The sequence below is a fragment of the Phyllostomus hastatus genome, unplaced genomic scaffold, assembly GCF_019186645.2.
Source record: "Phyllostomus hastatus isolate PE091 unplaced genomic scaffold, TTU_PhHast_1.1 phas_contig_402, whole genome shotgun sequence".
In the NCBI taxonomy this organism is placed as follows: domain Eukaryota; kingdom Metazoa; phylum Chordata; class Mammalia; order Chiroptera; family Phyllostomidae; genus Phyllostomus; species Phyllostomus hastatus.
The window spans coordinates 4,777,017-4,789,767 of NW_025333873.1; the positions used below are offsets into that span (position 1 = coordinate 4,777,017).

Genomic DNA, 12,751 nt, shown 5'->3' on the forward strand with positions numbered 1-12,751 from the left:
AGCGGTCCCCCCACTCCCCAGATGTGTCCTGGGGCTTCCCCAGGACAGTGTATGGGGGAGACATTCACCTCCTCCTTCTCGGGGCTGTTCCTGGATTCCACCTCCACCTGCAGGGAAATGGTTTCTCCAATGCTCTTCCTCTTGGATAAGCGGTCCTCATCTGGGGAAGGAGAAGCCAGAAGCTTGAGTTCACAGCCCTGGGGGCCGGGTGTGCACATGAGCCTGGTCACACCCCTGGTGACAACCCCCAAGCCTGCATGCGCCTCTGCCCAGCCCACGGTCCTCCGAGGGCGCAGTGCGCGTGCAGACGACCGGTGGACTCCGCAGAGGGCCGCGGCCTTCTCTGCCCACCATTCGGTGGTGAGCTCTGCTCTGTAGGACTAAGACTTTGAAATCACTGATGGGCACAAAGAAGCTGCTTCTGACCAGAAAGCCCGTCTCTACTCGTGTCGGCGCCATCCCCAGGGGCTGAGCGCCAGGGGCTGTGGTTTCTGCAGCAGTTACCGCGTGCCTTTCCCGCCAGCCCTCTCGGGCAAGTGCTGCTGACACCCCTGTCTTCTCACAGTCGAGGGAACTGGGACTCAGAGGTGCCAAGAGCCTTGTCCAAGATTTTCCGGGAAGTCCGTCCCAGAGAACGGGGTCTCTGTGGCCCACGAGTGGCACCACGGGGCCTCTCCCACCCACCAGCCAGGCTGTCTTGTGGGCCGCTCCCTTCTCGGGACCCCGCACGGAGGAGGAGAAGTGGGGGGGTCCCAAGGGTCTCGCCGCAGGTCTCCACGGGGTCTTTCAGCTCTGATGCGCCTCACACTCAGGCCCTGGCCTGCCCACGAGAAGCCAGAGGCAGGCTCGGAAGTGCCCGGACAGAGCCCGTACCTGTCAGCTGAGGGATGTAGGGCAGGCAGAGCCGGTCCGCATTGTAGCCACTGCCCCCCAGGACCTCGCTGATCTTGCTCTGGCGGAAGAGGAACTCGATCACCACGCCGTCCAGGTTCTGAGACAGCCTGGAGACAAAGGAGGGAGGGGGCGGGTGAGGACCGCGGGGAGCTAGGAGGATTTTTCCTAACGGCTTTCCTTATTACAAAGGCAACGTTCATCATGCAAAATGACAGGGACGCAAATGGAAAAACAATCACCCAGAATCCCACTTTCCAGAGAGAACCTGGAGGGTGCAGGGTCCTCCAGCCGCACACGCGCCTGTGAGGCGTGCACATCGCCCCGCCCCCACGCTTCTGCCGGGGGCCCGGCTCCTGCACCTACAGTGACTGTTTCTCAGTGACTGTTTCTCAGTCACTGCTCTTCCAGGCCACCGTAGGTGGCCACCATCGTCTGTCGCGTGGGTGGGCCGTGATCGATAAAGCCGCCCCCTGCTGCTGGACACTGTAGTTTTTTCAGGGTACCTTTTCCTTGAGTCCCCCTGATGCTGAAGGGAGTCTGGCCCACAGACTCTGACAATGCCCCCTGGACTGAGGGCAGCTCTCGCCTGGAACAGCTGCTCCAGGATTTCTTCCCATGGGCGTGGTGGCCAGAGCTCCCCCAGGTGGCCTTGCATACCCTCTACAGGGTCAAGATGGCTCAGGGTGTGTTCCACTCCCCTAATGAGGGTCAGACTCGACCCAGGACCTACAGGCCACAGGCAAGGCCCACGTTCAGCCTTGGAGCCCACAGGACCCTGAGCCCCCGCCTCAGACTCTCTACTCAGGCGCCTTGGGTGCCTGGACCACGCCCCAGGTGCGTTCCTCACCTGGGCCTCTCCACAAACACGTCCTCAGGGAGCATGTACGGAGCCTCTTTCTTCCTGGTCTCTATCACCTGGCATTGGGGAGGAATCACACGGTGAGAGCCGGGCTCGGCAGGGACAAGGAGTGCGAAACAGCCAGAGGAAAGAGCTCCCACCGCCCACGCCCCGGAGTTCCCTCCCTCCCGCAAACCGGAGGCAGGGCACCCTCCAGCTGGGCTTCTGAGGGACAAACTCAGGTCAACAGTGACCCCCAGAGCAGCCCGAGGCGCCCGGGTGGTCTGTGCAAGCCCTCCCCAGTGACACATAGGCACAGAACATCTTCCAAATGCAGGGGACTCAGCTCCCGAGAGACTGCTCTTTCTCGCTTCTGTACCTATTCCTGTTTTCTCTTTAAACCCAAAATGGCAGCAGAGGTCACACCACTTCCCAAGCCCTGGGGAGCTGCAAACACGTCGCGATGGACAGGGGCGTGCTGAGGTTCCCTCAGCATCCTTCGCACATTTTTGACCAGGAAGGTGGAAGCTACTGAGACGGGGAGAGGTGGGACACAGTCGGTGGGCAGGTGTATGGGGCGGGGCGCGGAAGCAATGCTGCTGCTGTTTCCACCGAGAGGGTGTCTGGCCTGGCCCTGCCCACACTCCCCGCGGCAGCCCAGCGGTGGGGAGCTCCTGCCCCGCTCGGGTGGTCTCTAGCACACGGACACAGCACTGTCCCCCACACCCCCCAGCTCGGGCCAGCTGAGGTTTCTTGTGTTGTTTCACTTCTTCTAGTGTATTCTCCAGTTAGTCCTAGACGTCATGTCATTCCACCTACAAACACTTCAGTATGTTCTAAAATGCCTTTTGCGACAGATGAGGACACTGGACGATAGCCCGAGGACCGGGTCACACCGAGGCCTTACTGATCATTGGATTTACTGTGTCAGTAGCAGGGCAATCATGTGGGAAGCTGTCTGTTCTTTTGGATATAAATAATGATGTCTGTAGGGGTGAAACGACACAATAGCTGAGATTTTCAAAGTTTCGGCAGCGGAGAAGAAACGGGAGAGGAGACGGACGCGGCACCGGGGTGGGGGGGGGACACCCGCGCAGCCCACCCACCTCGAGGATGTGCTGGCAGAAGGCGGGCACGGCGGTGAGCTGGCTGATGAGGTTCAGGTAGGCGGCGCCCAGCGCATACAGGGCGCAGCGGTTGTACACGGGCAGGTTCTCTTCGTTGACCTGGGCCAGGTCCTGCGGCGACACACAGGGGCCTCTGCGGTTTTCAACGGGCAGTTACGCAGGAGCTGCGGCCGCCCCCTCCCCCTCCCCCGTTGTAAGGGGACGGCCCACCGCGCCACGCGAAGCCCTTTTCAGCATCTGCTCCGTCATCTCTTGGAAGCCAGAGGCCGTCCTTGTTAAAGCTGACAGAACGGTCCCCGGAGCAACCCATGGGGGCGACGGCCTCAACCCCCACTGGGCAGTTCCAGCTTCAGTGACTCTGCCTGTCCCAACCCTCGTCACCAAGCTGTTGCCTTCGCTTCAGACCCCGGATGACGCCTGCAGCACGGGACTGGCTTGCTATATTGGGTCCACACATTAACCCGAGAAAGGTGTGGGAGCTACCAGGGGACTGGATACCAAGGAATCTCAAGTTCTGGAATGAAGACAGTCATGGTGTCTGGGCTGGCCTGGCAGGACTCAGCACCTCCAGGCGGGTGGCCTAAGACTCCCCGCCACTGAATCCCCAGGCTTGCCACGCGCCAGGAAACAATGCCCGTCTGCCTCAGGACCGGGAGACCCTTACCTCTGAGGTCTGAAGGACACGCCCCAGGGGCTAGAGCAGGCTTCCACCCAGGCAGGCCCCGGAAGCCCGAAGCCCTACGCAGCGCCCCGCTGCCCGCCGAAGAGTCACAGGGAGGCCCGCGGATCTACAGCCCCCAGGCTCGGGGGCAGGAGCGGGAATATGGATTTTTAATAAGTGCTCGAGGCGATGCAGAAGCACAGCCAGGTTTGGGAACCGGGTGACTTGCTTTGGGGTCACCTGGGGCTTACAAGCACCCTCTTGGCAGCCCTTGGAGCCCCATTCAGGCCCTGCAGGAGACTTTAACTACCAGGGGCTAAGGGGTGTGTTTGAATGACCCTCTCCCCTGGGTCTCCGTTAGCCTGAGAATGGGCTAAAGCCATGAATGACGCATTCTTCGCGGTTCGCCCACAGGCCACGGTCTGTGGTCTTCGTGGAGGAATGGCCAACCAAAGGCACCATTTTCCTGGGCTCCCAGACAAGTGTTAGCAGTTGCCGCTCAGCGCTTCAATGAGTGCTTGGTCATAACAGGTCCTCTCCCCCGATCCCGGCCCCTACGTCCTGCTGACCTGGACGGCCAGCACCAGGCGGATGAGGTCCACCACCACCTCCTCGTTGGCCAGCTCGATGCTGATGAGTGCCAGCAGGCCGTAGAGCGCCTCGTAGTGGCTCTGCAGGTTCGTCTCCTCCTTGCAGCTCAGGTAGATGTGTCTGTAGAGCTGCTGGGAGTGCTGGGGACACGAGGAGGGGGTGGGCAAGGCCACGGGGCAGGGCGGGGCAGGAGGGGCAAGGAGGACAGAAAATCCAGTCAGCGGGGGTGGGCAGGCCGTGTGTTCCCCACTCCCACCGCCAGGGAGAGGCTGTGTCTGAAGCCGACACCAGGGGGCATGAACACGTGCAGGAGTGAGCACCCGGGGCGGCGGGGTCCAGCTGAACCAGCAGCAAGTGCTGCTGCCCAAACTGCTTTAGGGTCAGAACACAGTCCCTGGTCCTCACATGGCCTTGGTGATGAGCATGACCCTGGGGCTTGACCCCCACGTGGGTCGGCTGCTGCTCATCCTGCCTACCACAGTCAAAGCAGGAGGAGGCCAGCTGGGGGGCAGAGGTCAGCAGTGACGTGGGCGCTGGAAGGTGAGGGCCCACGGGGTCTGCCCGGGATTCTCTGCATCTTGAGGTCACACTCACTAACCTTCTTCATGAAGACGGTGTCCTGTCGGGAGCACTTGTCCACCTTCAGCTTCAGGACAGAGATGTCACTCAGGGTACTGGACGGGGACAGAGGGGCCACCTTAGTTAGCCCTTGTGTGAGGCCACTCAGGGCCCACGTGGTGCCACCGGGCCTTATCCCGATGTCATCAGTCGTTCCCCCAGTGCCCCTCCAGCCCTGGCTCCTAGCCCGCTCTCTGCTTTCTCCCACGTTCTCTAGTTCCTGTCCCTTTTTCTTAGACATTGTTCGAGATTCTTCTCTTGATCCTCACCTGGAAACTCCCTTTAGAACGTGCTCTCTAGCTCCCAAATCTCCAAACCACCTGCTTCTCCCAGGTCAAGCACCCCTTCTTTCGGGGGCCCCTCCCCTCTCGGGACCCCAGGTCCATGTCTGTGATCGGTTCTCCAGTGGGCCTCGCTGCATCTCTGAATCGTGCTCCTGTCTGCACGCGCGGCCCTGTCAGGAGTCTGCTCCCAACACACACCAACAGGGAGGAAACCTCAAGGTCACCTGATGGACGAGAACTTGTGGCGGTTGCCATGGCGATCGATGAAGCTGATGAGAATCTCTAGAACGAAGAGACGGATCTCTGCGTCGTCCATGAGGGCAGTGGACAGGAGGCGGTCCAGGAAGCTGCTGGGCAGGGCTGACATCATGTTGTTGCACTGGAAACCTGTGGACACCTGCAAGGGAGCCCAGCACGGCTGTGCTTCGGAGCGCGGGCCCTCTCAGCAGCCCGCACAGGTTGGGTCTGAGGCAGGCATCCTCTCTGGCATCTCCCGGTCCAGATTTCCCCAGTCCGGACCCACCCCGGGCCCGGGCCCTGGATGCCAGAGGCAACTTTTCTGAACATGCCGGCATCCACCTGGGCGACCTCCTCAGCTCAGCCCAGCAGACATGGGGTTGGATGGGGAGAGTGTGTGGGAGCATGATGTGGCTAAAACAAGGCAGGGAATGCGCACTGGAGGGGAGCAGGAGCCAGGAAGCCTCTGAACGTACATTCTGGGCCGTCCGGGCACAGCTGATAAAGGCTCACTGTACATACAGTGCTTGGCTAGGCGTGGGGACAGCCCCAGAGAAACGGACAGACAGTGGGAGAACTTACAGCTGGGCTGAGGAATGAGAGCCCGGGCACAGGGCAGCAGCCAAGAGCACACACGGCGTTTGGCTACATCTCTCCCAGCGTGGCCACCAAGGGGGTCTCTGGGTAAAGCTAGCTGGCACAGGCACTTCCTTTGTGATGTCAAAGCAGTCAAAGCAGCAAAACATATTTACTGCGGTAGCCCACACACCATAAAACAAGGCCTCTGATGATTCGGCAGGCCCTGGAGGGCCTGGCAAAACCCGGCGCCATCAACAGTCAACCTCAGGGTTCCCTGAAGGGGGAATGGATCGGATTGCGCCTTGAACACCACCTCAGTGAGATGCCGAGCACAGATCAGTGAGAGTAAACTCCGTGAAGAGACGGCAGGGGTACCTGGGGGGAGGAGGCCACCAGCTGCGGGCAGCGTTAGCATGAAGAGCTTTATGACCATAGAGCGTCGTGAAAGGTGGGGGCTGGGAGAGGGGAGGGGAGACACACGAGTGGGAGGGAGGAGGGGGCGGGCGGGACAGAGCGCCTGGGCTGGAACAGACGTGGAGGAGGGATGCGGTGGGGGGCCTGGGGAGGGAAGAGGGGCTGGAGACCTCCCGGCGTCAGTCTGAGAAGACAGGCACACCTCGCTCTGTGGTGCTTCCCTCTACTGTGCGCGCAGATACCGCACTGTGTTACAGAGGGAAGGTGAGACCCTCCGCCAGGACAAAGATCACGGCCCGCTGAAGGCTCGGATAACGATGAGCATTGTTTAGCAATAAAGTAATTAATTAATTAATGAGAGAGGGGAAGGGAGGGAGAAAGCGAGGGAGAGAAGCATCGTTGTGCAAGAGAAACATCGATTGGTTGCCTCTCGAATGTGCCCCCAAATGGGGACTGAACTCACAACCAGGCATGCGCCCTGACCGGGAATCAAACTGGTGACCTGCGGCTTTGCGGGACGCTGCCCAGCCCACTGAGTCACACCAGTCGGGGCGCAATAAAATGTTTTTTAAAATCAGGTGTGTACGTTGGGTTTTAGACATAATGTAATTGCATACTTAACAGATTATAGTTTATATAGTATAAACATAGCTTTCATGTGCACCAGGCAACCAAAAGCCTCGTGTGACTTGCTTTACTGCGGTACTCCTCGCTTTACCGCGGGGTCTGGAACTGAGCCCGCACTGTCTCCAGGGTGTGCTGTGTGAGATCTGGCTGTGTCACTGGAAACCGAGACCTACCTACTCTTTAACAAGGAGCAACCCGTGGGGAGCAGCATTTCTAGAAAGCTCTCGTGGTTGTATTTCTGATAGGTGAGGAGGGATGGGGATGGTCCCGAGTTTCCGCCAGGGCTGTGCACGAGTAGCTGGGGAGCTTGTTATAGTTGCAGGGTCAGGACCCGCCCCCCCCGCAGGCTGGTGGCTCCGAGGCTGCGGTTTAACAGGGCGGCCCCAGGAACGACACCTGAGAACAAGGCATCTAGACTCCAGTGACAGCTGCAAAGATGTACCTGTGTTCTGCCATTTATTAAAAAGTGTACGTTTATGTACACTTATGTACACTTTTTGCCCAGTTTTTTTTTTTAGGGAAAAATAAGGATGCACATTATGCCTGGGTATGATGGTTATGTACCACAGCTAGAATAATCCCGTGCACAATGTGGACAAAAAGGCGGGTGCGCATTATACACGTCCAAACACGGTGCAAAGAGGAATATAAAACGCAGGCGAAGGGAAAGCTTGCGGCTGGGAGACTGGGCACCAGGGGGAACCAGAGCGGGGAAGGGTCTGGGCAGGTCCTCGGCGGGGACGGGGGCAGGAGCCAACAGATCCCGCCTCAGTGCCGAGACGACGACGAGGCCGTCAGCAGCTGACACGGGACCTCTGTGAGGATCAGAAACCGGCCACCTGCACCACGGCAAGTTGTCACCGTCCGTTGGCCTCGGAAGGAGCTTCCTCCCGAGGGGGCAGAGCAGGGACCGGACGGGAGGGGAGGGGCTCACCTGAAGGAGGGATTTCAGCAGCATAATCTGGGTCAGCCGGTTCCGGTTCTCCCTGCAGACCAGAGATACACGTGCTCGCCAGGGTGTGATTGGGGCGGACACCGCACGCTTGCCTGCACAGTTGGCTCTCCCTCGTGATTAGAGAGAGCTCCAGGAGGCTGATCGTGTTGGGCTACCCAGGACAGTGACAACCAGAGCCGGGAAGCAGGCCAGGGCATTGACGGGTCCCCCCGAGGCGGGAGGCAGTGACGAGGGGGGAGGTGGCAGCCCACGTCATTGCGGTGGGACCCGGGAGTAGAGGAAGAGAAAAGTGCGGGCAGAACCAGGAAGGCGAGAGCCGAAAACGTGGGCCAGGGTGGCTGGGGCGGCCGGCAGCAGCAGAGGAAGCGGGAGGGAGGCCTGGCGGACCTACCCTGTCCTGCCGGTCTCCACGGGGTGGTGCAGGGAGGGCAGCGGGACCTTGCTCATGATGAAGAGGATCACCTCCGAGCGCTGATAGGTGGGCAACGTGCTGGCGAAGGAGCCTGCGGAGAAAGGACAGCGGAGAGGGTCGCCCAGGTGAGGCCACGGCTGCCTGCTGAGGTCTCTCAGCTCGGGCCTTCCCCCGAGCCAGCTGCCGCGGGGAGTGTGGGCTGCTTCCCGGTGGGCGGGGGGTGACAGTCAACACAATGAGGAGACACGACTCCGCGGGCTCGTCCAGGCTCCAGTTCCTCCATGTGTTATTCCTGCGCCCGAGGCGCAGGTTTTCGGATGGGGAACTTGGATGCTGGGACCAGGGCAGCAGCCTAGGCGCCGTCACTGGCTGCCCTGGGGGTGCCCTTGGGTAGGTCACACCTCCGGGATCTCAATGGCTTCATCTGTGAGCGGGGATCAGGCCTGCCTGGCCTACTCCTCAGAGCTGGCACTGGGGCAGGAAGGCCCTGGACGTGATGACCCTTCACCCTCGTGGGGCGAATTTATAGTTCTCTTCCACGCCCACGTGCATACACATTTCTCACGGCTTCCTCCCTTCCTTCTTTCCTTTCGTTTGCTCTCCGCACCCCCCGCCGCCCCGCCAGTCCCTCAGACCTGGAGGCAGCAGGCAGGCCAAATGGAAGGGTTCCCTTCTCTGAGCCTGGGACCTGCAGTCGGGCTGAGAAGCCCGAGAAGATGGTTCCCGGCTCTCACTCGGGCCAGGCCTGACCTGGGGAGTCTGGGAGCTGCACACACCTCAGACTGACTCCACCCCCGCCATGCTGGTGCCGGACGAACAGAGGACGATCTCACACTGCCCTGGACTGAAGTCCTCCTGGGGGCCATTTCCGGGCCGCGCCCCTTCCCCGGGCCCCAGCCCGCCCCAGGTCCCACCCCACCCCCCACCCCTCCGGGCCGGCACCTATGGTCTTGATGACAGCCTCCTGGAACATGCACTCTTCGTGCTCCTTGATGATCTTGGTGCCCAGGCTGACGGCCCCATCGTAGCTCCCGGTCAGGGCATAGTCGATGCTGAGCCGCAGCTGCCTCAGAAGAGTGTTGAACATCTCCAGCACTGTGGGCCCTGGGTGCAGGGCGGGGCGGGGGGGGGGCAACCCAGAGTTTAGGGCTGGTGCCCCTCATGCATTTGTCCCTGCCCTGCCCTTCCAGCCGGGGGCTTCCTCCGCCCTCACCTTCCCCGCTGACCTCTGCAACCCCGGAAAGCCGGCTCTGACACCTCCCGCAGGTGCCCTGCCCTCTTCTGGAAGGGGAGGCAGCCTCCCACCGGGGGCAGCTCCTTGTCCGTGAGGGGTTCCCAGCCCACTCCCTTCGGGGCCACCTTACCCACGGAGCCGGTGGCTGCGATGACGGCGGCCTCCGACAGGACCTCCACGATGCCTGCCCGCACGGTGGCCGCGCTGCGGCTGTTGGCGTCCAGGTGGCTCAGGAGCTGCTGGATAACCAGGTGGGAGTGCTGCGGCTGGGGGGAGGAAGACGTGCTGGCCCCAGACAGCCCCCCGCGTGGCCTCTGGGCCGGCAGCCCTGCACGGGGCCCACAGGCGGGGCTGGACAGAAGTGGGACGGTCCCCGACTCCTCTTCCGGGGCCCCTCCCCCGTTGGCCCAGCAAAGAGCAAAGGCCAACCCGGCACAGACCTGGATCCCCACCACTTTCCTGGGTTCTTCCACCCCAAATGGGTCAAACACCAACGTTAAGATATCCTCTTCCTTTTCCCTTCCCCATGTCTTATTTAAGGCCCACGAGAGGCCACACGGTTTAGTCTAGAGCTGCTGAAAGTGTGGCCCGTGGTCTGGTGGCAGTCTGAGGTCTGATGCCCTATTTTTACGCGGAGCTAAGCACAGCAACGGAGAGCGAGTGCTGAGCGAGCAACGCGCCTCCTCCGCCGCGGCGGCCGCGCCCGGTCTGTGGGCTGCACTCTCTCTGCACGGACGTCTCGTTTAATTTTTCTACACATTCTCTAAGATCGCACTTTATTGGCCTGTGATGGGCTGAACTGGCCTCAGGCAGCTGGCTCTGTCTGTGAGGGCCCCGCCCTGCTCCCAGAGGGGCCCTCGGCCAGGGGACGCCGTACCTGAATTGAATACATGATGATTTTAAAGCAACGGATGGCGAACACCTTGGGCTCCCACAGGGAGTGGTTATCCAGATGGCTGTGAGGGAGACAACATGGGGATGGCCGTGAAACCCACAGCGACGGTAGGGAGGAGAGAGAGCCTAGGGGGAGAGGGGCACCTCCAGGGTCCCGGTGCAGCTCACACAGCTCCCGGTAGGTGGGAGGAGGGGAGCAGGAGGGACCCCGGGCCAGCCCCAGCCCCAGCCCCAGAGCTGGAAGGAGGTCAAGGAGCAGGGCTCTCCAGGGCTCCTGGGTTTAGGGGTGAACCCGGCACCTTCCCTCAGCTCTGGGGGCCCTCCTACCAACTCCTCTCCCCCAAACTGCACTTGGCCACTGTGTGGGGGCTTTTGTTGTCCCAGCACAGGGGACACAGGCACAGAGGAGGGGCCCCACGTGGCCACACCTCCCCTCTCCGGACTCAGCAGGTGGACGCCGGGCGGACACTGTTGGCTTAGGCGAGGGGCGTGGGGAGGGGCTCACATGAGCACAGGCTTGATGGCGTTCTTGATGTTGCCGAAGGCGGCGCGGCCCAGCAGCTCCCGAAGGCACCTCTCTGCCAGCTCCGCCGGGTTCTCCTTCTCCTTCTCCGGCGCTTGGAGGGGCGAGGGCGAGCGGCTGCGGGGACACACGACCAGGCGGGTGAGGGGGCAAGGCGAGGCGGGGGCGCGCCTGGGTCTCCGTGCTGCAGCCGCGCAAACGGTGACAGCGGGACGAGCGGGGATCCGGCGCGGGTCACCGGGGCGACCGCGCGCGGCGGTCAGAGGTTAAACGGGGTCCAGAGGCCCAGAGCGGAGGAAGGTGGTGGGCGAAGGGATCAAGTTTTCTCGGAAATCCTGAAGGACGGGCCTGATGCGCCTCTGAGAAAGGCAGATTCCCCGAGCGCCACGCGCCCGGCGAGGCACCGACCCCGACCCCGACCCCGACCCCAAGTGCCTCCGGGCTCCTGGGGCTTTGGAAGGACAAAAAGAGATGTGATGCGAAAAGAGAGGGGCAAGATAGCAGGAAGCAAAATAAAGTGGGAGACAGGAGAAGGGAGAGGGAAATGGGGGAGGAGAAAGGCACAGCGGTTGGCCCGGGTGTGACGCAGTGGTACCCGAGTCGCAGGAGGTGGGCCCAGATCTGGACAGAAGGATCCCCAAGACTCGCGGCCCTGAGACTACAGGGCAATCTTGTCAGTGAGGTGCGATGCCGGAGACGGCCACGAGAGGGCACACTTACTCTCCCTGTCTGCTAGCTGCAGAGGCTTGATTGACAGAAAGCGAGGGACCTAATCCGGCCAAGGTGCACCGGGTGATGAACAGTTCCCTCCATCCCATTTCACAGAGGGGAAGAGCAAGGGGTGGGGACTGGCTGCACTCCGGATCCGGGGGCCTCCAAATTAAACCCCAATGCCTGCAATTTGTGTTGCGGGGCTGCTGGCAGGCACGTTTTAGGAAGTGACGGGGCGGGGGTGGTGGTGAAGGAAGGTCCGGGAGGCACAGCCCTCAGTCACTGGAGCCATCCATGCAAGGCATTTCAAAACCGCCTTGGCCTGCTGCTGCTTCCAGAGAGACAGCGGTCACCTGGAGACATGGCTCTTTGCTCTCACCAGCACACTCACCCCTGCAGAGCTACACCATTACGGTCCTTCCTTCAGGAACTCAGACCTTAACGGGCAGAGAGCCGGCCCTGGGCGCTTCGCAGACAGTCCCCCGAAGCCAAGACCCACAGCTTCCCCAGGGAAGCGCCAGCAGGCAGCCTGAGCCCTCCACGAGGCCGGCCGGCAGGCAGCTGCGTGGGGGGCTGTGAGTGCCTGCAGCCCAGGTCCCGCCCTGCCTGGCCGGCCTACCTCTCCGCCTCCTCCACGTGCTGCAGGTTGAAGAGCAGCGACGGGACGATCTTGTCCATGTGCTGAGGGTCCCAGATGTTGGCCTGCAGCTCGTCGTTCACCGTCTTCCTCACCACCCCTTGCAGCCCCTTGATGCCCGACATCCGGATTCTGCGAGGAAAGGGTGAGGTGAGGCCAGGAAGCCCTCCTACCCCGGGAAGTCCAGCTTCCCTGGCAAGTGCGGGGGTGAGGGAGGGATGCATTCACCCACCGAAGGCAGGATGGAGCCCCCCTTCTGCTGTCCCTGCAGCTTGGGCTTCTGGCTGGCCGGCTTCGTGTGCCGGTGGGCACGGGCCAGCTGCCTTTGCCCGGGAACCACCCCTACGGCTCCCTCTCTTCAGTACCCAGCTGCGTTTGTTCCAGCTTGAGCCCAAGACACAGGAGCTCCCAGTGCTGCTGAGAACGGACGAGGCCGATCCAGGGTGGGTGAGGTGGGCGGGGGTGGGGCTGGAGGGGGAGGCACAGGGCTCCCAGGCTCTCCTGGCACAAACGGG

General features: G+C 61.8%; 1 protein-coding gene across 4 annotated transcripts in view; it reads right to left on the minus strand.

Moving 5' to 3' along the window:
• Window positions 1-12,751, minus strand: part of EFR3B (EFR3 homolog B) — a 75,973-nt gene that overhangs the window by 8,482 nt on the left and 54,740 nt on the right. For 2 of the 4 annotated variants that reach the window (XM_045844525.1, XM_045844528.1), the window contains exons 6-19: window positions 12,219-12,368; window positions 10,871-11,005; window positions 10,349-10,427; window positions 9,602-9,737; window positions 9,180-9,341; window positions 8,217-8,328; window positions 7,805-7,856; window positions 5,238-5,410; window positions 4,710-4,785; window positions 4,090-4,251; window positions 2,839-2,970; window positions 1,742-1,809; window positions 874-1,001; window positions 69-160 (exon numbers count right to left, since the gene is read on the minus strand). In XM_045844525.1, the coding sequence (XP_045700481.1) occupies window positions 69-160; window positions 874-1,001; window positions 1,742-1,809; window positions 2,839-2,970; window positions 4,090-4,251; window positions 4,710-4,785; window positions 5,238-5,410; window positions 7,805-7,856; window positions 8,217-8,328; window positions 9,180-9,341; window positions 9,602-9,737; window positions 10,349-10,427; window positions 10,871-11,005; window positions 12,219-12,368 (1,657 nt within the window). The remainder of the gene's footprint in view (window positions 1-68; window positions 161-873; window positions 1,002-1,741; window positions 1,810-2,838; window positions 2,971-4,089; window positions 4,252-4,709; window positions 4,786-5,237; window positions 5,411-7,804; window positions 7,857-8,216; window positions 8,329-9,179; window positions 9,342-9,601; window positions 9,738-10,348; window positions 10,428-10,870; window positions 11,006-12,218; window positions 12,369-12,751) is intronic. The other 2 variants (XM_045844527.1, XM_045844526.1) reach the window with 2 other exon arrangements.